This window comes from Lissotriton helveticus, chromosome 3_1 (assembly GCF_964261635.1).
Source record: "Lissotriton helveticus chromosome 3_1, aLisHel1.1, whole genome shotgun sequence".
NCBI lineage: Eukaryota > Metazoa > Chordata > Amphibia > Caudata > Salamandridae > Lissotriton > Lissotriton helveticus.
The window spans coordinates 242,109,157-242,131,477 of record NC_136061.1 but is presented as its reverse complement, the minus strand read 5'-3'; the positions used below and the strand labels follow the sequence as shown (position 1 = coordinate 242,131,477).

General features: G+C 44.1%; 1 protein-coding gene across 2 annotated transcripts in view; it reads left to right on the top strand.

The window, feature by feature from the left end:
* Positions 1–19,203, top strand: part of WSB1 (WD repeat and SOCS box containing 1) — a 31,948-nt gene extending 12,745 nt beyond the window's left edge. For both annotated transcript variants that reach the window (XM_078679708.1, XM_078679709.1), the window contains exons 5-10: positions 350–481; positions 1,273–1,373; positions 5,589–5,761; positions 16,133–16,246; positions 16,924–17,031; positions 18,113–19,203. In XM_078679708.1, coding sequence (XP_078535834.1) covers positions 350–481; positions 1,273–1,373; positions 5,589–5,761; positions 16,133–16,246; positions 16,924–17,031; positions 18,113–18,275 — 791 coding nt within the window. In that variant the 3' untranslated portion in view covers positions 18,276–19,203. The remainder of the gene's footprint in view (positions 1–349; positions 482–1,272; positions 1,374–5,588; positions 5,762–16,132; positions 16,247–16,923; positions 17,032–18,112) is intronic.
* The last annotated feature ends 3,118 nt before the right edge of the window (positions 19,204–22,321 follow it).

Below are 22,321 nucleotides of genomic sequence, written 5' to 3'. Positions count from 1 at the left end.
TGTTCCCTTATATACTAGATAGGAATTGTTCCCCTGGGAACTTTCAATAGCATGAAACTGTCGATGTACTCAGTGGTGGGATTTAAACAGGGTCATTACCAGGTGCAGTAAACTTTGTATCACTTAAACTCGAACCCTGGGCAAACATGTGTTTGCTTAAGTTGTTTGAAAACTGGGGCAATAAATTCAGCCCTCAGCCAGTGGTTGCTCTCAGAAAAAGAAAAAAAAGACATTTTAAGGCTCCATAGCCTGTGTTGTGTATTACTGACACAGGCTGACACAATCCAGGAACTTAACTTTGTCTAAAAAAAGTTATAGTTGATATTCTTTGCATCTTTTTTTCTCTTAGGAAAACTCCTCCTTAACCTGATGGATCACTCTGAAGTAGTACGAGATTTAACCTTTGCCCCAGATGGTAGCTTGATTTTAGTGTCCGCTTCACGAGACAAAACTCTACGAGTTTGGGACCTAAAAGATGATGGTATGCTTCAAAAAAAATATTTTCTCTGACTTCGCAGTAGGGTTATTTTTGATGTAAGCGTTTTTGTGTCTGACCATGGAAAGAAAGGAATTTGGTAATGGAAATCATGCTCCTGAGCTTGAAAGTAGATCAGTATACTCTGGGAATGTGAGGCATATTTGCCGTTTGCTGAATAATTCAAGTAAACTGGTCATATAATTTGGTCCTCTATTGTCACATAATCCCAACTACACCGATGATGGTAAATCTATGCTGAGTAGTCTGACTTCCCTTATGATGAAACCAGTGTTTCTTAGAAAATCATGCAATATTTCCCTATTTCACAGATCCCTGTGCAATATTGGGATTTTATGCTAATGCTTCCTGTACAAAAAAAGTGGGCAAAATTGATTTTTGGGGGGGGTGGGGGGGGGGGTAGCGGCTATTTGGGACTCGGTCCTATCATTGTACTATATAGAGGTTTTGTTGTGTATTTTAGCAGATTCCTGTGAGTATTATGCAAATGTAATGTAAAATAACTTGAAGGAATTAGTTGCATTTTTTTATGCAAGCGTGATCTCATAGTTTAGATGCCTCGCTAAGCAGTGATGTTTTTGATGGTGCTACTACTAATGGTTTATACACGTACTGAAGCACGGGACGGTTAGATTGCTAGTGTTTTGTTGTAATGTTTCTCTTATAGTTTTCTTGCATGATAATACTTCACTTTGACCATTACAAATTTGCTGTATGATTGAATGTAACCAATCTTAATTGGATGGGAAAAAAAAGTGTCTTTTTTGTTGTTGCAGGAAACATGATGAAAGTATTGCGAGGGCATCAGAACTGGGTCTACTGCTGTGCCTTTTCCCCAGACTCGTCCGTTCTGTGTTCTGTTGGAGCTGGGAAAGCAGTAAGTGTTATTGTACTTTGATCTTATGCGTGCGAAACTTTGCAGTCTGTGCAAATTCTGTGCTCAGTGTCATGAAAACTAGCTTGCAAACTGCATGATGGAAATAACTAAATGTTGCATTTTGTTTTGCCTGAACTCTAAAATGTTGCCGTGTGTTAGGAATTAATCACATTTTAATCCATTACAATCTTATTTGGACGTTCATGTGAAGTCCAAGGTTCTGTCCTTGCCTAAGCACCGTTCTGTGAGTCTCTGAATACCCATCTTCTTCAATTGGGAAATGCGGGAAAATCCTGTTTTATGCTTTTTGGTCAGATCAACTCCCTTCACTTACTGGAATATGCTTTGTGTCCTGTATGTCCTCTTCCATTCATGTAGGAAGACTGGGTGTAGCTTTAAAGATAAGTTGGCGTTCCAGATAGTGGCAACTGTGTGTGTAAAGTCATACCCATCACTTATTTGGGATTTGATTTGTAAAAAAAAAAAACCCTGTTTTATTCAATTTGGCCAGTAATGTAAATCAAGCCTATTTGTATTTTTTTCTGACAATTCGTTTTTTTTTTTAATTCTGAAAACAGCAGCAGGACTACCCAATATTTACATAATGTACATACTTATTGGCTGTGTTACTACTACAATTTCATGTTGGCGACCCAGGTTTAATTTCTACCATAACCTTTTAAGTTATTGCAGTGAAAAGTGGGCTAATTTATCTTTGGTATGGCCCATGCTCTTGATTAGTGTTTAACTGTATGTATTCATTTTTTTGACCTCCCACCACTAGAAATTGATTTTGATCATTTCCCGTTTTAAAACTGGGTTGTGATGATAAACGGTTTAATGCCTCATAATTCATTAAAATGCAGGTGTGTGTTTTTACTCTATTCTAGACATTGAGAATTTAGACTATAGTTCTATTGCATCCAGCTCTGACTGTCAACCATTGCGTTCTCATACAATTGTGGCATGGAATTTTTTTCTCAACCATGCATACACATTCCTTTGCAGCAAGGGATCTTTATCGCAAGAGATTGGGTGGGTAGCCGAGTTCTAACTCTAGGCTTCAGATCTTTTATTTGTCTAGCCATTATGATAGAGGTGAATCTGGTTTAACCAGTTTGTGTGTGCAGCCCAAGTAAATCGAGCATGGCGAAATGAAGGGTCACAAAATGTCTTCACCAGTACTAGTCATGTATGGGCTTAATACCCGTCATGCTCGCTTCACGGCTTCAAACCTTTAGAATGCAGTATTAAATACCATGATTGTTTCATCTTACCTCGACATGACTAGTATAGGTCAATCTATCAACACATTGAGCCTGGCACTTGAATATTGTAGCAGTGATAAACATTTAATTTTGTTCCAGGCTGAAAGCACAGTTTCTCTTTGATTTTGATTGAACACTTTGTGCCCTAAACTCATATTTTGTTAAGTTTCCTTCTTGAGTGTCTTGTATGGCCTGTTCGCTCCGTTTTTTTGATCTATAGATGGTTCGTAGAGGGAGCTATGTGATTTCAGCAGTTAATTGCTAGTCTCTGAAGTTTCTTTCCAGTACTGCAGCCTCAAATGCCCCCTTTGAATTTAAGGGCCTAGCTGGAAGTCTTTGCCTCAAATTGCTCTTACTAGTGATCTCCAGATGCTTTCTGTATCAAAACCTTGCATGTTTTTTGTAGCAATGGTGGTATTTGCTGCTTACGTTAACCATTGCTATGCTATACCGCCCAGTTTTTTTCATCCTCCTGCGACCCCAAACAAAAGTTTTCGTGGGTCTCTGTAATCTCTGAAAATAAAAGGCCTGTTCTGCTTGAGGGTTTTGCTCCAGTTGCACAGAGCACATGTATTGATTTCCAGATGCATGACCCAATTGGGTAGTCTGTATGATAACTGTTCAATTAATATTTCTTCCGGAACATGGTCACTTTGCCTACATGTTCTTCAGTGATCTCTACCCACGCCACCTTCTGTAGTCGTATCTCCAGCCAGAATGTTATACCTCACCAGGGTGGTGGAAACCAACACCGGATCGCCAGTTGATGCGTGGTGTTAGCATAATTGTAAATCCTTTCTCGGAGTAGCCCAAACCATACTCTTCCCTTAACCCGTGAGCATGCAACAGAAGCCTGTAGTAAACGTTCAACCAAAAGTGTGAACTTTCTTCTGTTTACCTCTGCCCCAACACCTAGTCTTGTATGTTCTTGTCACCGAAAATGTTATTTCGAAATGATTTTTCCTTCTATTTGCCGAGGAAGTGTAACTTCAATTAACTTGTCAGACAATTAAGCTAATCCTGAAAGTGCGCAATGAAGTTCTTACATGCACTCAGTCTAATGCAGTTTTAAGTGTTTCGTCCCCTATATTGCAAATTACATACTGCCAAATATGGGGGTTTGCTATCCATTTCACCTTTGTGGACTCCTCGTAGTGCCTCAAATACTGGTTTTATCCGCAGACTCACCCGTTTCCAAATGTGATCAACATCTGTGAACCTGGGTCAGTTCATTACTAAAGGTACCTCGGCGTTGTCCGAACAAAGGGATGAGTATGCATGTTGGCAAATATTTAAGCTTGAAATTGTCACATTCCTAACCCCTCGTCACATCAGTTCTCAGTGGTTGAACATGTCGAGCACAGGACAATAGTACCGCAGGCAACTTCAGACTTTAGATATTTTTTGGTAGTTCTGCTGCTTTGTCTATTTGACTGACCTTGACAAACCCTGAATGTCAGGTAGATATGTTCGCAGTTGAGTTTGAACAAAATATGCACTCTATGTATAATGGTAGTTTTTTAAAAAATTTTTTTTTTTACTTATGAATTGGGCGGGATCAACATATTTGGTGTAATGGATATGCGTTTTTTCCACTCATTGTTTTAAAGTTTTACTGGGGAGAAATGTTAGTTTAAAAAAAAAAAACTTTGAATACCATGATATTTGTTTATGAATTGATAGATAAAAAGTAGTCGTGTACGAGTAGGCAAATATGAACAGATTAGGATGTATACATCACATTTCAGGCTGTGTGTTTTCCATAAGCTTCTTGCTTTCCCTGTCCCAGGTGGTGGCAGCAAAATGGGTGTGATTGAGGTTAAGCTGGCACCGTGCACTGGCGCACAGTGGTGTTAGCCGGGCAGAAAGAGTGACATCTCTGGCTACCAGGCTGGGGACGAACTTTGCCATAGGACGAAGTAACCTTGCATTCGGCGGCAAGGTGTACTGTACGTACGCAGGTGCTGGTTGATGTCCACTTTCTGCTTTTTTTAAAAATTATTATTTTTTATAAAGTTGTCTCTAATTCATGATTCATGTATGTTCTGATTTATTTGCATCTTGATTCGGGGTTTGAATTGTATAATTACATTTTTTACACCGACTTTTAAATGGGTTTTTAAATAAGGGTATTTAAGGGTTTAATTTAGTTTATCGGTCACCTCCCATGTGGTGCGAACACAAGCTGGTTCACTTTAACTTTTTTTATTAGAACTTCGCTTGTCCTGTTTCTAAGCTTTACTGGAACCTAAATTACATTAAATGTGCAGTGACTCTATAAAGAGTAACCACCCCTTTCCATGTTGTGATTTATCTTAAAAAAATCTATATTCTGCACTCGGTTCCAGTTTATTATATAACATTGACCCTTTTGATAGTCATTTCAAATTAATACATTGTTTTATTTATAGAATAGCACTATAAATATGTATTTGCAAATGTGATATGTTTGCCGAAGGTTTTTGCTTTTGGCTGTGAAAATTCTCTTGTCTTGCAGTATCTGTTTTTCTTCCTAGAATCACGTTGGTGACCAGGCCTATTGTAAACAAGTGAACTTAATCTCTCAGGGGATACAACCGGAGTAATAATGTTAACTTTATTTTCTGTTTACATACTTTTTAAATTGATAGTTCACATGAGTTATTACTTAGCAATTTCTTTATATGGACATATAAAACTATTTGTAATACTGGAATGTTTTTTTTATTTCATTATTTGATCGATATGGCCTTTTTAAAATTAAATTGTATATCTTGTATGCCATTAACCTTTAAAAGACAGCATGCGTTTGCTTAGATCTAGTAGATTTAATATCCTCGGATATGACACTGAGCATATTCCATAATTTAAATTAATTGAACTTTTGTCAAATGGCGCTTGCAGTAATACGTTTGTTTTTTCTTATGAAATCAAGAGTGATGCTTTAACAAACCATTTTACTTTGCAGGTTTTTCTTTGGGATATGGACAAATACACCATGATCCGTAAGCTAGAAGGTCATCACAATGATGTTGTATCCTGTGAGTTCTCCCCTGATGGGGCTTTGTTAGCTACTGCATCTTACGACACTCGAGTTTATGTTTGGGATCCCCATACTGGCAGCATTCTCTTAGAGTTTGGGTAAGTAAACCTCTAACCATTTGAAACTGTTTATTTATTGTAATAAACTGTTAGTGAGACAGTTTACAAACCATGTCTGTTTTAGAGGTATTGTGTTACTTGTAAAATTATTCAGCCCCCGTATTTTGAAAAAATTACATTCCCAATCTTGGTACTGGTAAAACAGGTTCGTGTTAATGTAACTGCTGTCTCTAATTAGATTGCTTAAGCAGCATCAATTGCTAGTTTTTTTCCTTCAAAGATTTGAATTACTGGTCCGCCCCCCTCACCCCCATTTCTACTTCATCTGTTTAACGCCTGCTGCTAAGGTTCTTCTTGTAGAGCCAGTCATTTTAAGGACGTTGTTCCATAGAATAGTTGAGCTTTGAGTAAATACAATTTGTCTCTTGGTTAATCAGCAATTTGCTGGTAAATCATACAAAAGTGGGGATCTGTTTAATATAAAAAAAAATGTTTATTTTCTGAACACTCATGGCAAGCTAAATGTGACCAACATCAACACTCACTGTAAATGATTCTACATAACTTCAGACTGAAAAGAGTATAGCGACAATTTATATAGTACATGCCACAAATTGTACCTGGTTTTGGACTGTAAATGATTCTACATAACTTCAGACTGAAAAGAGTATAGCGACAATTTATATAGTACATGCCACAAATTGTACCTGGTTTTGGACACCGGGCAGACTGGAGCTACTGGGCCACAATTATGGTGGACGGGGTAATTTGCCCCTGGGGCCCGTCCTATGTTTTTGCAAACTGGGTCAAGTACAGTCTTGTACACATGACTCTGAGGGTAGTGAGCAGTAAAAGGCCTCTCAGGGAGGTGGGGATGACTCCTGAACTTAACCAACAACCGTCACCATACAGAAATTTACTGGCGAAGCCAGTGCGTGTCTTAAAAGATTACTTTTAAACATGCTAATGTGGTTTAATACGGGGCTTAATGTGCCCTGCTACAGGTTCCCGCTAGACACCACACCACTTCTAGTTTTTGTTTCCCCGTTCATAGAAGTCTCCACCAGGTTTGAAACCTCAAGAGGGATTGCAGGGTATACACAACAGCACTGGTACATGGACGCTAGTGATCACCATGTGATTTCAACTTTCTCAATTTTGTAGGTCAGGTCATGTGGTATTGAGTTAATGTGGGAAATCCTATGCTTCTATGGAAAACTGTGTGGTGTGTTTTAAGTTCAAGGTAGCCTCTTTCAGGCCCTGTGTTAACTGGTTACATAAAACACGGTTGTAGTAGCTCTGCTCGTTTTGATGTGAACACTGGTGTGGGATCTAAATGACAGCCTCCTTTGTTTGGGTGTTCTACATACTGGGAACATGACTGGGGTTTCCTCCTGCAGGGCCGGGCACACCCCTTCCCTCTCTGAGCAGGCAGGCTTACAGGCACTTGCCAGATCCTCCGATTGTCCTGCAAGTTGAACAAACTTTAGATTATTTCCTTACCTTACCTCTGGCAGACTTGGAAATTTTGCAGCAGTGGTCTCCCATCAGCATTTTGCGTTCTCTATAGAGCGCTCCCCTCCTTGGTCATTGAAGCAGCTTGCATCTGGAACCAAGTGAGCTGATTTTAGTCTTTTTCCAGACAGGATGTTCAACCACTGTGTGAGGTTCTGGACCCGGTTTGAGGTGGAGCCCATTCAGTTGTCCTTTTCTGGCTGTAGTGCAGACACTTCCTTTGTGCAACTCACAGCAGTTGGGGGTGGTACTAGCTTCAAGCACGTGTATCAAAAACATGGCCATACTAATGGCTGCCGCTCCAGTCTCTTTACAACCTTCCTGAAATAGTTATCCGGGAAAGACCACTTTTCACCCTTAGCGTAATCTGCTGACTTACCTTTCTCCCCGAGCATCAGTCAAATGCCAGTGCACAGGAAACTTTAATCTGCGATCACTCTTGGAATTTTAAAGACCTACCTTTCTCCATCCTCCCTCACTTCAGTGTATATTCTTCCACCCTCAGGAATGCAGCCACTACACTTCCACTGCTTGAGGAAGCTGTATCCACCTTCCCATCTTGTGCCGTGCTAAACCAAGGACCACCCAAAATTGATCCTTCTGATATCAACAGAAATACTCACATTGCACAGCCTCTCTGCCATTCAAAAAGCACACATACACGCTTGATGTGGAATGTCAGCATATGGGTATTTATGCTAATCTGAAGTTAGACTTTTATATTGAATTCCTGCAGTTGGTCGCACAGAGCAGAAAAAACTGTCTTTTTCAGGGCTGTTAATCCTCGAAAAAAGGGTATGCTGCCACACCAATTTTTGGCAACAACTCTGGGTATAGCTAGTAGTGCCATGTCCTAAAAGGACTCTGTGTGCACCACAAGATCCTAAAACCGGTTTTGGACCCAGACTTTTTCATAGAATGGCCGAGGGCTCTGGGCACACGCCAGAGCAGTGTGCTACTGGGCCAAAAAGTCAAAATATCAGTTCCACTGCAGTCTCTTCATCAGTCTTGGCATGCAATGAACATTCCAGTCCCAACAGTGTTTTGTTATTTTTCAGTTGAGAAGTAAAACAAGCATTTACAATGCAATGGTTTCGCCTTTGGAAAAGTTAGAGCTATTGGCATTGTAAATGACAAATTTTGTGTTTATGTGTTGGATTTGAAAACAGATAAATTAGTGGCATTGTCATTTACATTGCCATTAGCTTAATCTGTCGCAAATGTGAGACCTATTGTACCCTACTGACGAGCTCAGCAGACAGCAATTACTACCACACACACACCCACCCAGAGCCAGCCACACACACACACACACACACACACACACACACACACACACACACACACACACAGAGCCACACATACCCAGGGCCACACACACTGTGGTAAATATTTTACCGTATACGAGTTTGCCAGATAATTTCGGTCAAGTAAAGAAATAGCTCAATCAAATGAGAGGCAGAGTCCGTGGCATCAGTCATACGGGCTTTAATCATAAAGGATGACTCGAGTCATGGAAATCTATTCCATCAATACAAGGGTTCGGGTATGCAATGATGGCAGGAAAGATGTCAACGATTTATTAACAGTACATGACATATATAGTAAAATGACACAGTAGCAGTGAATACAGTAGGCGTGACAAGTGAAATGTATATGGTAAGAACACATGTGCGTAGCAAAAAGGCGTGAACAGGGGTGTGCTCGAAGGCGTATACTAGAAACGTCACAGAAAAGTGTCATAAGTGGGTGGATGCATAAAGAATTCTTGCAGAGTCAGCTGAAACCTGTGACCTGAATGCGCGCGCAGCTAATATGACGTGTGATTGACGTGCATCTGGAGGAAGCTAAGGGTCTGACTTTTAGCACTAGTAGAGGAGACAGAAGTCTGGCATGTCAGATCGACCTGTCCTTATAACATATCTGATATCTAGTATTTAGAGGATGTTTATTCTAGAGTAAAAGGTCTCTTGGGCAGAGGCTATTCTATACTGAATGTCAGTGCGTGCATAGGTGTCTGCGTGTGTCTACGTGCGGGGCCATGGGCCTACTCTGGTAACGGGAACCGTAAATTACTTGCACGGAGACAGGAAGACTTGCTCTTTGCTCTGTAGTCGGGGATATGTTTACCTAAATCACTAGACTGGAATGTGTTTGAGGAGCTGAGCTGGCTACGCTGATAACTTGAAGGTAAAATACTGTTTTTGGCAGGCAGACCAGGCTGAGCCGGGCACCGCTCGCTTGGCAGGAAGTAAGGCAGAGGTCAGGGATGCATCTCCATGCTGCAGCTTTCAGAGGCAGAGACAGAAGTGGCTTGAAGACAGAATTCAGGGCCTAGCTCGGCAGAGCCAGGAAAAAACGTGAAAGTGCACCATGTAAAGACGGTGGCACGGCATACTTAGGAACTGAATTATCGATCCATTCATGGTGGATCTGATAGAGGACATGTTAACGTTGGACGCAAATGTATTTGCGTCTTCAGATTCGGTTGTGGAGGGAAATTACATGTACTTGAAGTACGTACATGGAGCCGTTGGGGTACACGTTAGGGGACACAATTGACCATAAAAATTTCAATTACCTCAACACACACACCCAGAGCCACACACACACACACACACACACACCCACCCAGAGCCACACACACACACACACCCAGAGCCACACACACACACACCCAGAGCCACACACACACACACCGAGCCACACACACACCGAGCCACACACACACACCGAGCCACACCCAGAGCCACACACACACACAGAGCCACACATACCCAGGGCCACACACACACACACACACACCCAGAGCCACACACACACACCCAGAGCCACACAAACACACACCCAGAGCCACACACACACACCCAGAGCCACACACACACACACCCAGAGCCACACACACACACACACCCACCCAGAGCCACACACACACACACCCAGAGCCACACACACACCCAGAGCCACACACACACCCAGAGCCACACACACACACACCCAGAGCCACACACACCCAGAGCCACACACCCAGAGCCACACACCCAGAGCCACACACCCAGAGCCACACACCCAGAGCCACACACCCAGAGCCACACACCCAGAGCCACACACACAGAGCCACACACATCAGGGCTTGTCCTACCTTATACTTACAATGCACCCTGCCCTTGGGCCTACCATATGGGTGACTGATATGAAGAAAAGGGAAGGTTTAGGGACTGGCAAGTGGGTGCACTTGCCCAGTCAGCATGACAGTACCAGCCTGCACGAAGGCTCTGCAATGGCAGACCTCAGACACATTTTACAAGGCTGCTTCCGTGGGTGGCACAACCAGTGCTGCAAGCCCACCAGCAGCATTTGGATTTACACACCCTGGGCACTCAGCGCACTAGACTGGGGTCTTACAAGTAAACCAAATAGCCAAACATGGAACCACCGATTAGTACATCAACTTACAATAGGGAGCACTTTCACTGTGGCACTGAATAGCAGTGGCACAGTGCCCAAAGCATCTAATACCAGCAAAAATACATGGGGCAACAACAAAAATGGAAGGAAGACCCAGGCCAATGGTGCCAGGTCTAACAGGGCCTACGTGAAGATTCATGTTTTCAGTTTCTTCCTGAATTCAAGGACTGAGCTAGCAGCCCTAATATGAAGGTGGGAGTTTGTTCCAGGCTTTAGGAGCCAGGTACCAGAAGGGCGGACCGCCGATTCTAGCTCGTCGGATGCGAGACAGCAACAAGTAGAAGGTTGTCTGAGCAGATGTGTCTAGAGGCGGTGTGGAAGCTGCTGTGGCTATTCAGGTAAGAGGAGTCTAGATTATGCAGTGCTTTATATGTGTGTGTAATTTGAACAGTGCACTAGTGTGCATGGAAAGCCAGCTGAGGTCATTGAGGCGAGTGGAGTGTGGTTGAGTGAGCCTGGCTGCTGCATTCTGAATGATCTGGAGCAGTTTGGTCAGCTGGGTGGAGAATCTGACATACAGCGTGTTTCTTTAGACTAGATTGCTGTTGAGCGCCTGGATGGTAATCTGGTTGGGTGCCTGGGTGTAGAAGGAAAGCATCTGAAGATTTGGATACGGGTGTTGAGGGAAGTCTTGTGGAAGTAGGAAGAGGTAATCAGGTGACTGGACATTGGTTTGTTGACTACAATGATTCCCAGGTTCCTGGCCTAGCAGCACGGGATGGGTCCAAGTTCAGATAAGCAGGCTGGGGACAGAGTGGAGAGTCCTTTCCGAAGAGTACTACCACTGTCTTATTGAGGGTGTTCACAGACAGGCTTGCAGGAAAATGAGTTTAGTAAAAAGCATGTAAACATGGGGAATAAATGTAATTGCTACGTCAAAACAAAAAAGTGGATGCCCAGACTGAACATGTAACTCCACAGGTACATACCCTGGCACCACAACAACTCATGGCGTCACTAACGTGTGCATACATGTACATGTACAAAAGCATGAACGCAAACACTTCCTCCACTCATACTACTACAAACCATGGTGTTCTAGTAATGATTTTTTTTATGCTCATAGCACCGAAGCTTGGTGCTCACCAAGCCACAAATATGCAGTAAAATCTATTACCATTCACACAAGATCTACAATGTCGTCGTACGATGACATTTAGCAGTCTGCTGTGTAAAGAAGAAAAAAGTGACACAGCGCAGGGAGAAATCAACGACAAAACAGCAAATAAGGTATACCAAACAGCTTGCTATGCCAAAAGCGCAAATGCTAAAACATAAGAGTGGGTTCAAGCGGTTTACAAAGATGAAGTCTGTATGAAGAACTACAGTATGTACATCAGAACTCACTCAGAGAAGGTAAACCCTCGCAAACAGAACAGCATACTCCAGCAGTATACAGAACAGAAACACATGGTGGTTATACAGCAGCCCAAAACAAGAACTGCATAGAAATACACCCATTCAAGTAACCCCAATAAAGGCCCGGAGTCACCTGGTCATGTGTAAAGATAAATGTGTGCATGCCCTGAACATGGGCGCCAACTTCTGTGGGGCCCAATCAATATTTCAGCTGATTAGCTCCACTTTGCAGCAGTTGAAAGCACATTAAAGGCTTGGGAACTGCTAATGAACGAAACTTCATACATGATTGCTGTATTCTGCTCGGAGTCGGTCAGTTGCTGCTTCTCTGCAGCGTAAGTACATGAGCGGTGGGAGTTGCAGGATGCGCTATATAACATTAGTCAGAACCCAAGAGGGTCTCAGTGCATTAGGGAGTAATGTTTTATCAAGACTTACACTAGAATTTTAATCTATGCCTGTTTCCCACTTCGATAATTGATTGCTTTCAAGAATAAAGGCCTAAAGTCACAAACTGAAACTTGTTTTTAATACTTTTAACAAAGTTATCACATGGCCTATTGTGAGATTCCCTGCCTTCAGGCAGTGCTGGCTTTTCATGTAGCAGCATTTCGTATTGCGGAACTTGTGTTTTTAACATTGTAAATGTGGACTGAAAAGTACAGCAATCAATACCTTAAGTAGTCACCTGTGCCATACAATCACTGTGTTGCTCTGTTTTTAAATGTTACAAAATGGTCCACTCCATTACCAATTTGGTTACTGCTTGAGCCACATGTAATACTAAATTAAAACCTTGTCCATCAGTTTCACTGGAGTACATTATTTCATTCCCATCAGGCATTTGACTTTAGTATACTGAAAATGTTTCAACGAGCTTCAGTAACAGGCAAAGCATGAACAGCAAGGGCAGGAGCACAGCAATATTTATTGACACTATACAAAGAATAGGAAAAGTGGTTAAGGCCAGACATTTTTTCCGGATCACACCGTGCTGATATTTGTATGCCTGCCATAGGTACAAATTAAGGTCTGAGACTGCAAACAAGTGCCTATTCTGTGGGCAGTTTGTAAAAGATGTGCTGTTTGCGTGAGTCTCCATGATCCTGCTGCCAGGAAGACCCACAATAAAATACATGAGCTGCCCAAAACACCTGAATTCTGCCTGCTTCTCAAGGTTTACTTGCAGTCAATTTATGCATTTTTTATACCGTAATTTTGCTTTGCATGTCAGTGATTTGAAAAATGGTCAGCTTTCACCCATATGGCAAATTAGTGGATTATTTCTCCCACCACAAATTCCGTAAATCGCTCCATAAAATCCATCATAGATTTCTTTAAAGCTCAAACCTGCACAACTCACTCGTGCAGACTTTCCAGGAGGTGGAAAACAAGAGAATATCATGTGAAATTGTAAATGTAACAATTGTTCTTTTTCCATAGAAAGAATATGGTTCCCCAGGGAAAAGCGCTTCACCTACGCCTCTGTTAGAGACAAGCGTCTTCCATTCACCCAAGAAAGTCACCTGTATCTCTCACTAGAGCAACCCAGTGTTAATGCACTGTGTGCAAGCCCACATGCTGAAGAAATCTAAAAATATACAAGCCTACATGTTTGCAAGTATTCGTCTATTTGTGGGGGGTAGGTAGATCATGCTAAAATTATCCAAACCTAGGCTATAACTAATATTCACAACATTGGAAAATCTGTCACCCTAGCTGAATAATGGTGTGATATTTATGAATGGAAAATACTTTTCCCACATCTAAATGCCATGCTGGTTTTAATGTTTTTGAAATATAGCCTGGAGCTAAGGAAGCGAGGGGCAGGGCAGTGTGTGAACTAAAGGGTCAAGAAGCTGCGAGGGCAGTGATTGATCAGAGACAAAAAGGAGCACAGGAGAAGGGGTAGTGTGTGAGGAGAAGGGACAGGGAGCTGTGAGGGCAGTGTGTGAGCAGAAGTGGTTGCGAGTGGAGACAGCATGAAGTCTTCAGATGGGGCCCAGAAGAGAGGCAGTGTATGAACGGGGGCAGTTTGTGAACAGAAATGGCAGAGGGCAACGAGTGTTCAGCGATGGCATGCAGCAGAGAAGGCACATAGCGCGAGCTCGACCCGCAGGTATCGGAGAGCATAAGTTACATAACACAAGGTCACCCCTCTCCCTCCCCCTCCCCCTCCCCCTCTAATTCGATCCTGGCTCTCGCGGCGATAGCTCGGGCCACAACGCCACGTCCTGTACCATACTTCCCGTTTCTTACTGTTAAGTGCCAGAGATGCTCTCTCATTCAAAGTTGCAAGGGCGTCAGCGCGTGCCGCACAAGAGGCATAAGGACAACACAGACACGGCAGGTGTGCTGTTTGTCCGGCCAAACGTCCGCATACAGCAGCACAGAAAGTACACAACACAATTAACAACTCAGAGGAAAGAAATGTCAAATATCATGATAAAATCGATAAACGTGCGTGGGAGTTACACCGCTGGCATTATTCTAAACCAAAGAACAAAAAAAGTGTCGCTAAGAAACCAGCAACACTTTAGCGCGGGGAGCGATGTGTGAAATAAACAGTTGTGCGCACAACACATCATACGTTACTAACTTCATTAAAGCAGCAAACACGCACCGCTGAGCGTAGTGCAAGTTGTGCGTTGTGTGTAGTGAATGATGAGAGGCTGAGTCGCTGCAGCATGTAAGCAGGTGTGTATGAATGATGAGAGGCTGAGTCGCTGCAGCTTGTAAGCAGGCGTGTAGTGAATGATGAGAGGCTGAGTCGCTGCAGCTTGTAAGCAGGCGTGTAGTGAATGATGAGAGGCGGAGTCAGTGAGACAGAATTATTCATGTAAATTCCTATCCCAATAGACAGGCGCCGTCCTGAATTCCGCTCGAAGGCGTGCAGCTATGGACTAGTGCCTTGAAGTGTCAAGCACACCGCTTGCTTTCAGGTCCAAATAGGATTCTACAACAGCCTAGGGCAACAGTCTTCCCTACTACACTCCCTAGCCAGTATTTAGATCAGGGATCAGGGAGGGTTTTAGGAGAGAGGAGGGTGGACGGGACACACACGCACACATACACTCATTCACACCCATACATTTACACACGTGCACACACACACATCATTCACAACACTCCTTCCCAAAAATTCAAATATACACGCATGCACCAAACATAAAAAGAATCGATTCACACTTACCTGCATCTCTCTGCCTCGGAAGTCCCAGGAGGGGGAGTCACAGCACGAAGGCCCAGTGTGTTGCTGTCAATCAACCCAGAAACTCGTACAATTGGATAGTAAGACGCTAGTGAAGCTACTGCAGGCACGTCTTTCATGGATATAACAAGCACCACGAGCACAGGGAGGGAGGGTGGCGGGAACGGGCACAGGACAGGGGGGGGGGGCGGGAAGCGGGCGGGAAAGGACCCGAGCCGAGCTCCAGAAACAAATCCCTTTCACACGGGGAGGGGGCGGAACGGGGAGGGGGAGGAGGGGGCGGGAAGGCAAGATTTAACACGCACTCACCAGGGCTTCCTCCGGCGGCCGTGGTCGAAAAACGGGAAACGTGCACAGGACAGCGAGGAGGGGGGACAGCGGGGAGGGGGGACAGCGGGAGGAGGGACACAGAGTAAGGCAGGACAGCAGCAAGCACGGCCGGACCAGATTCGGGGGCGTTCCCGGCTGACGTCGCGTGATGTCGGCAAAAGCCAAAGAATCTCGGGAACGCCCCCGAATCTGGTCCGGCATTGACGGACAGGCCCCTCGTCCAATGGCTAGGCTCCATTTATGGAGCCAGCCAATGAATGACGAGGGCCGACCCAAAGCCACACTACAGTTCTCATAAGATTTCTCCTGCGCAAAAGCTGCTTGCGCAGCTTTTTGCAGTCGAAACCTAAAAACCGAGAGGACCATGGTTTCCCAGTGTTTAACTATGGATGGGCATTTTTTAATGACGGCATACACTGTATGTTAACAGAAGACGTTACTTGTGTTACAAATGCTTTACACCGTGAACATCCTTGTAAATGTTCAAGGTATGTTAACCATCAGGTTTTTCTCTCTTCCACCCACAGGCATCTGTTTCCTCCTCCTTCACCTATATTTGCCGGAGGAGCTAATGGGCACTGGGTGAAATCTGTCTCCTTCTGTCATGATGGAACTCACATTGCCAGCCTTGCCGATGACCAGTGAGTTTCCCCTTTACTTACATAATTGATGGAAAGCATATATTTATTTTATTCTGCTGAGGTTTTTAAGAATGTTGCCATTTTATGTAGGTTACTAAGATTAATAAAGACACACTTTCGTGTCCACTGTTGCTTGAATTGGAGCTTGTGTTTAGCGTATACCATACTCTTCAGAAGATGACTGTAGTGCCAGAAGTCTTTGGTTGGCAACAACGCACAATTCAGGTTGACTGTACTAAGTTTCACATTGAACAGTTTACATTCCATTGGTGTAGTCTTCCTATTGTACACCAATAAAGACCCATTACCTAATCCTCAATCCCATCTAACCTGCTGGCACCCGTGCAACTGTTAACTGTGCTAAGCTTCTTTCTGTCCTCTGTCGTGGGTTAGCGAGAAAAATGAGCCCTAGTTCTTTTACGCTGTTAAATCATGAGGTCTTTCTAAATGGAAGGTTGGGGTTTTATGTACCCTGTCCAGTGCACTGTTGTGCTAATTTTACTGATTATTTTTACTGGAATCTAAAAGTGATAGGCCAATAGCATTTTTGTCTTTTGTCAAATGAATGGATTTGTTTGCTGAAATTGAATCTAACTTTGGAAACATTCGCTGATATGTTTTCACAAGTCTTAAAAACCTATGCATTAACCATAAAGCTTTGCTCTTTTTTCATCTAGGATATTAAGATTCTGGAGAATTGATGAGGCTCACCCTGTAGAAGTTGCACCTCTAAGCAAGGGACTCTCTTGTGCCTTTTCAACTGATGGCAGTGTTTTAGCTGCTGGGTATGTTTTTAATATATTTAAAAAAAAAAAATCTTTCGTTTTTGCTGCAGTTCAGACCTCTATGTATTACAGCCCTTCTATCTCTTGTGGCATAACTTTGTCAGGGGTATTTCTGGTAGTGGCGGTGTGGGACCAGATGTTGACTACCTTCTGGTAGAACGTAGTACATAATTGAATTATTCCACTGATAGCTCAATAGCCTACATGGCTGTGTACATGGTGTGCATCTGGGTCATAAACGTTGAGCCAGTAACCAAGTATGAGCTCCAGAGACCGAACATATATACTCGACATCATATTAAAATGTGCATTACCCACCTTTGCCAGATTTTATTTTCATACCAAATGTGCACGTTGCACCAAGATAAGGAAATTGTGGCTTCCTCCCCTTTTCGGGTTTAGTTTTAGATACTCCTGGCTACTGCGTTTGTCCAGTTGTATTTGACGTTGGTTCTGTTGCTGCACAACCAAATGTTATGCATTTGTTAAACAGTTGTGATGAGGCTGTTACAAATTGTGATTTGAAATTCTGTGCAGTGCTCCATTGTGCAGGACACTTCGAGTTTTGTAGCCTAGTATTACTGACATGCACTGCCACTGATCAGCATAATGATTTAATGGGTAATGCTTTCCTCCACATCAGTCCCTGTGGCATGATGTCCTTGGTAGCTCCACAGCACTCTGTTGTATGCTTGCACTTCGAGCTTAACCTTATTGACTTGGGGATTTATGATGATTCCATCTTGAACACGTGCTCCAGGTTCTTGGCCTTCTCTGCTTGTAATAGGGTAGGAGTTCTGTCTTCTGTGCCATGCATGGGAGAGGCTTGTTTAACCACCCCCACCTTTTTTACAGTTCTAAACAAAAACTCATTTGTTTTCCCACAAATACTGCGTTTTAGTTGGTTGGAGCTCATAGGTAATAGGGCACCCTGCTTTTTTTTTTTTTTTCTTGTGCTGTGGAGGCGAAGGGTACCGGGAGGAGTTGAGGGCCCATATTCTATGCTGTTTATGCATTTTGAATCACTTGGCCTTGTATAACTGAGATTTGAATTAATTATTTATATTATATTTGTTTACAGAACTCAAGATGGAAATGTTTTCTTTTGGTCAACACCAAAATATGTTTCCAACCTTCAGCACTTGTGTCGCATGGCGATAAGAAGATTGATGACAACTAGTGAAGTAAAGAAGCTGCCTCTCCCACCCAAAATGATGGAGTTTCTTTCTTACCAGACAATGTAATTTTGACTAGTACCTGCTAGGGCCGGTAAACCTTACAGGTCTCAAGCTGAAAAATGTTGTTCGTTCTCTAAAGGATTTAAGTATTTAAAAATACAGTATTTAAAGTTGTCAGCGTCTGACTGAAGGAGCTTTAAAACTTATTTATGGGAATACAAAATTAGTTTCTCAGACCAATGGATGCTAATGGTTGATTGCCTGTATTGTAGAACTGTGAAACCATGTACATTAATGTATGTAAGCTGCTAAGAGGATTTTTTTTTTTTTTTATAGCTTCACTGGTTTGTGTAATTTTTCTGCACTTATTTCCCTGTATTTCCCCACCCCCACAAAATAAGATTTATTAGATATGTGATTCATTGAGATCACATAAGTTAGTGCAAAATTTAGGGTTGTGGAGTACTCTGCACACTTGCGGATCTTAGGGACCTGAATGTAACTAGTTAGTAGAATGTTTCATTGAATGTTAACGTGCTTTAGAGAGGTAAACGTGTACTTTAAAGGCTGGTACTTCTGCAGTCAGTTGGTCCTAGACACATGGTGTACGTGGTGGGGTTGAATGCTTTAGTTAGGCAACGCTGAAACCCCATCGTGTCGTTCATGTAAAAAAAAAAGAGTTCGGGGGCGAGAGTTGATGGCATAGCAGGTTATTGATAAATGTACACTCTTGCTACCAGATCACTTAATGTTGTATCACATTGTGTATATATATTTTCTTTGCTATGTACATAAATATTTATATATTTGGTTGCTATGTTCTACATATTATACATCGGGGTGGTAATGGTTACCTACCAAAGATAAGCAAAGTGTTGCCTTCTGCAATTCATCTACATTTGTAGATTTGAAGAATGTATACAATGCATTAAAATGCCCGAGCTTATTTTTCGAATTTTTTCTAAGAAAAATAAAATTAATAACTTGTTTTGGAGCAAAGTGTTTTCTTTCTTCACCCAGTATGTAAATCATGTGCGCTGACCAGATGTAATGAAGTGGAGTTGTTTAGACTTATTTTTTAAATGTATTTATAGGTCCAGTTTAGTTTTCTGGAGAATAGTTTTGCATCCTTGTTTGGTTTTGTGATAAATGTTTTGAGCCAATACTGTGGTTACTTATATGTTGATGCCCATGTTAGCATTCAGCCAGAGTCACCCCTTGACCCGCCCTTTTTTTTTTTTTTTTTACTTTAAGTCCGTACTGCGGAATGGGTGCAGAGGGTCTAAGTCTAATTTAGTGCCTCTATAATGAGATACTGTACAAACGGGAGCAAGAATGATCTCCGTTACACATAGCAGAGACAGCAGTGTAGCACGTGTAAGACAATTTGCTGGTGGGTGTTGGACATTCGGTTATTGAGCTGTTGTGATTAAAGATTTCTGAGCTTGTGCACTACTACCATTAGAAGCTTATGACTTTTCGCTGCTGCTATCAATGCAAGTTGAATGCTGAGGTGGTTCTTGGCCCTGCTTCGCGATCGATGGTAGGATTGGCCCAGGACATCAGAAGCAAGCTATTCAACCCACATGATTGAGCCCCAGTAGCACCCACTTGCCCTGTTGATGCACCCCGTATCCCCCAAACACTGTGACTGTTGGCAGCAAGCAGTGTGGGAGCATAGACAAGCCAGTTCTGTAGTAGGGAATCTCTGTATAGTCATAGTCTAGTGAATAGTCCCGCCCATGTGCGCGGACCCCGGAGCAATCAAAAATCTCTTAAGTTGTCAAAAATGCAAAACTGCATAGACACTTAAGAGAGAATTTAAAGACTGATAATGCAGCCTATAGCCACAGGCTACACTGTCCAGTACTTCAACTAGAAATTCCACTAAAATTCCACAAACAGCACAGCCTGTCCAGGTTTTTCCACATAGAAAAACAGCAAAACCCTCAGGAAGGATAGAGGAAGAAGTGGACAGACAAGCCCCATAGGCTGCCATTATGTGGCTCAGAACAGGATACTGTGCCTTTAAGAGAACTTTCCAGAACACTCTCAGTATCCCAGAATGCACTGCAGGTCCCTTTTACTTTCAGTTCTTTTTTTCCGGCTCTTGCTAGCAGGACCCTGGAGCATTGAGCTCAACCTTTTTAGGGTTTGTTTAGTGATTTTTTTTTTTTCTTCACTTTTTCAAGTGTTTTAAGTACTTTCATTCGAAGTACTTTGGTGCTTTCTTCCTGTGGACCCACACGAGGTGTGCATCATCTGCCTTCCCTCATCTCATGTCCCAGAGGAGTGTGACATTTGCCAGGGATTCTATTCCAGGACCCTGATAGATAGGATGAAGATCAGGCTCCAAGGCCTGGAAGACAGAAGACTGAAAGCACAAGGTGGGTCTGGGCAGACTTCCTCTGCCCATGCTGAGGCCTCTGGGGGGGGCTCCCCAGGGGCAGGAAGACCAGCAAGCGTCCCCATTCTCCGTCTGCGTCTATAGCACCGACGACGGCGTCGAGAGGGATGACTACAGTCTGTTCCCCGTCTTCTGGGTCGAAGCGGCGTCGACGCTCTGCATCGAGGGAACTGAATAGACCGCCGTCGAGATCTCCGGTGACTATTTCGTCGTCGAGTTTTCGACGTCGAGAGGTGGCCCGGCGTCCGCGCTCGCCATCCAGGCGACACCGCCGCTGGCGAAGAAGAGGAGGGCGGCGTCGAGGGGAATCCATTACGTTGAAGTCTCGCAGACGTTCGGCGTCGAAGAGCCGCTCGCCGTCAAGGCGAAGGCGGTCGCAGTCGAGGCAAAGGCGTTCGCCGTCGAACGGGACGCTCGCCGTCGAGGGAGGCTTTCGCCGTCGAGGGACCGACGGTCGCCGCCGGGACGGTGTTCTTCGACACCAAAGAGGCGCAGAAGGAGTTCTGGCGCCAGGAGTCATTCTAGCCGGCGGCAGGTGCCAGTAGGGGACATCCCCTCTCCTGAGAAGAAGGGAGAGTCACCGGGCTCGGTGTACTCTGAGGTATATACACCTCCTAAGCCGAGGTCGACTCCACCTCGTCCCCCATTGCCCAAGAACCTCCTCCGCGGACTTCCTACCCCCTCACCCCCCGCCTCCGCTTCCACCTCCTCATCAACCTCCTCCTCGGCCTCTTCCTTGACTTTCAACTGACAAACCTCCGTTGGTTCCTCCGAGGTCAGTGTCGCTGGCGCGATACCTGACTCCGCCTAAGGGGACTCCTCAACCGAAGCCCACAGTCAGGCCACGGTCGCCTGCTCTAGAGATGCCAGTGGAGCGTCCGAAGCCAAGGAGATCGCGCTCTCGTTCCGGTCGGAGGGGGATATCGGAGTCATCACAGATCGTCAACAAGATCAAGACGACGCCACAGGAGGCGCAGATTACGTTCCAACACGACTTCTGGGACCAGAACCTACTCACCGACTTTGTCGGAATCCCCTGGGACGAGGGTGTTGCCGGTGGTCGACATCGGCACGTTCCAGGATGTTCTACTCGGGGGTGCAGCGAAGTTGGGCATCACGGTGACAGTGCCTACTCCCACGACGTCCGTGATTTTCGAAACGCTCCATTAAAAGCACTTGTCTCGACCATTACTGCCTCTAGTACCAGGATTGGTAGACCCCGCCGAGGAGTTGTTCCTCACTCCTGCGGTGACTAAGGCTGCTCCTTCCAGGCTTCTTAAGAAGTACCGGGCCCCGGATTCTGACCCGACTTTTCTTCGGATGGATCTGACACCGGACTCTTTCATAGTGACGGCGGCTAGGAAGCAGGATGTCACCTCCCCGTCTTCAACCGTACCTCCTGATAAGGAGAGCCGATGGATAGACTCGGCAGGCAGAAAGGTCTGTGGGATGGCATCTACTGCAATTAAGGCGGCTAGTGCTGCGGCGTTGCTAGGGCGATATGATCGTCCCCAATGGGAGTCCCTCCAGCAATTCGCTGAGTCCCTTCCTCGTGAGAAGAAAGTGGACTTTCAAGAGATTCTGAAGGTGGGGATGCATGCTGGTGTCGAACCAGCTCATCCGCGCGGCTGCTGATGTGCCTCTTCTGGCGGCACATGGGTACTGTCATGGTGTTAACCAACGGCGCCACGCTTGGCTTCGACTT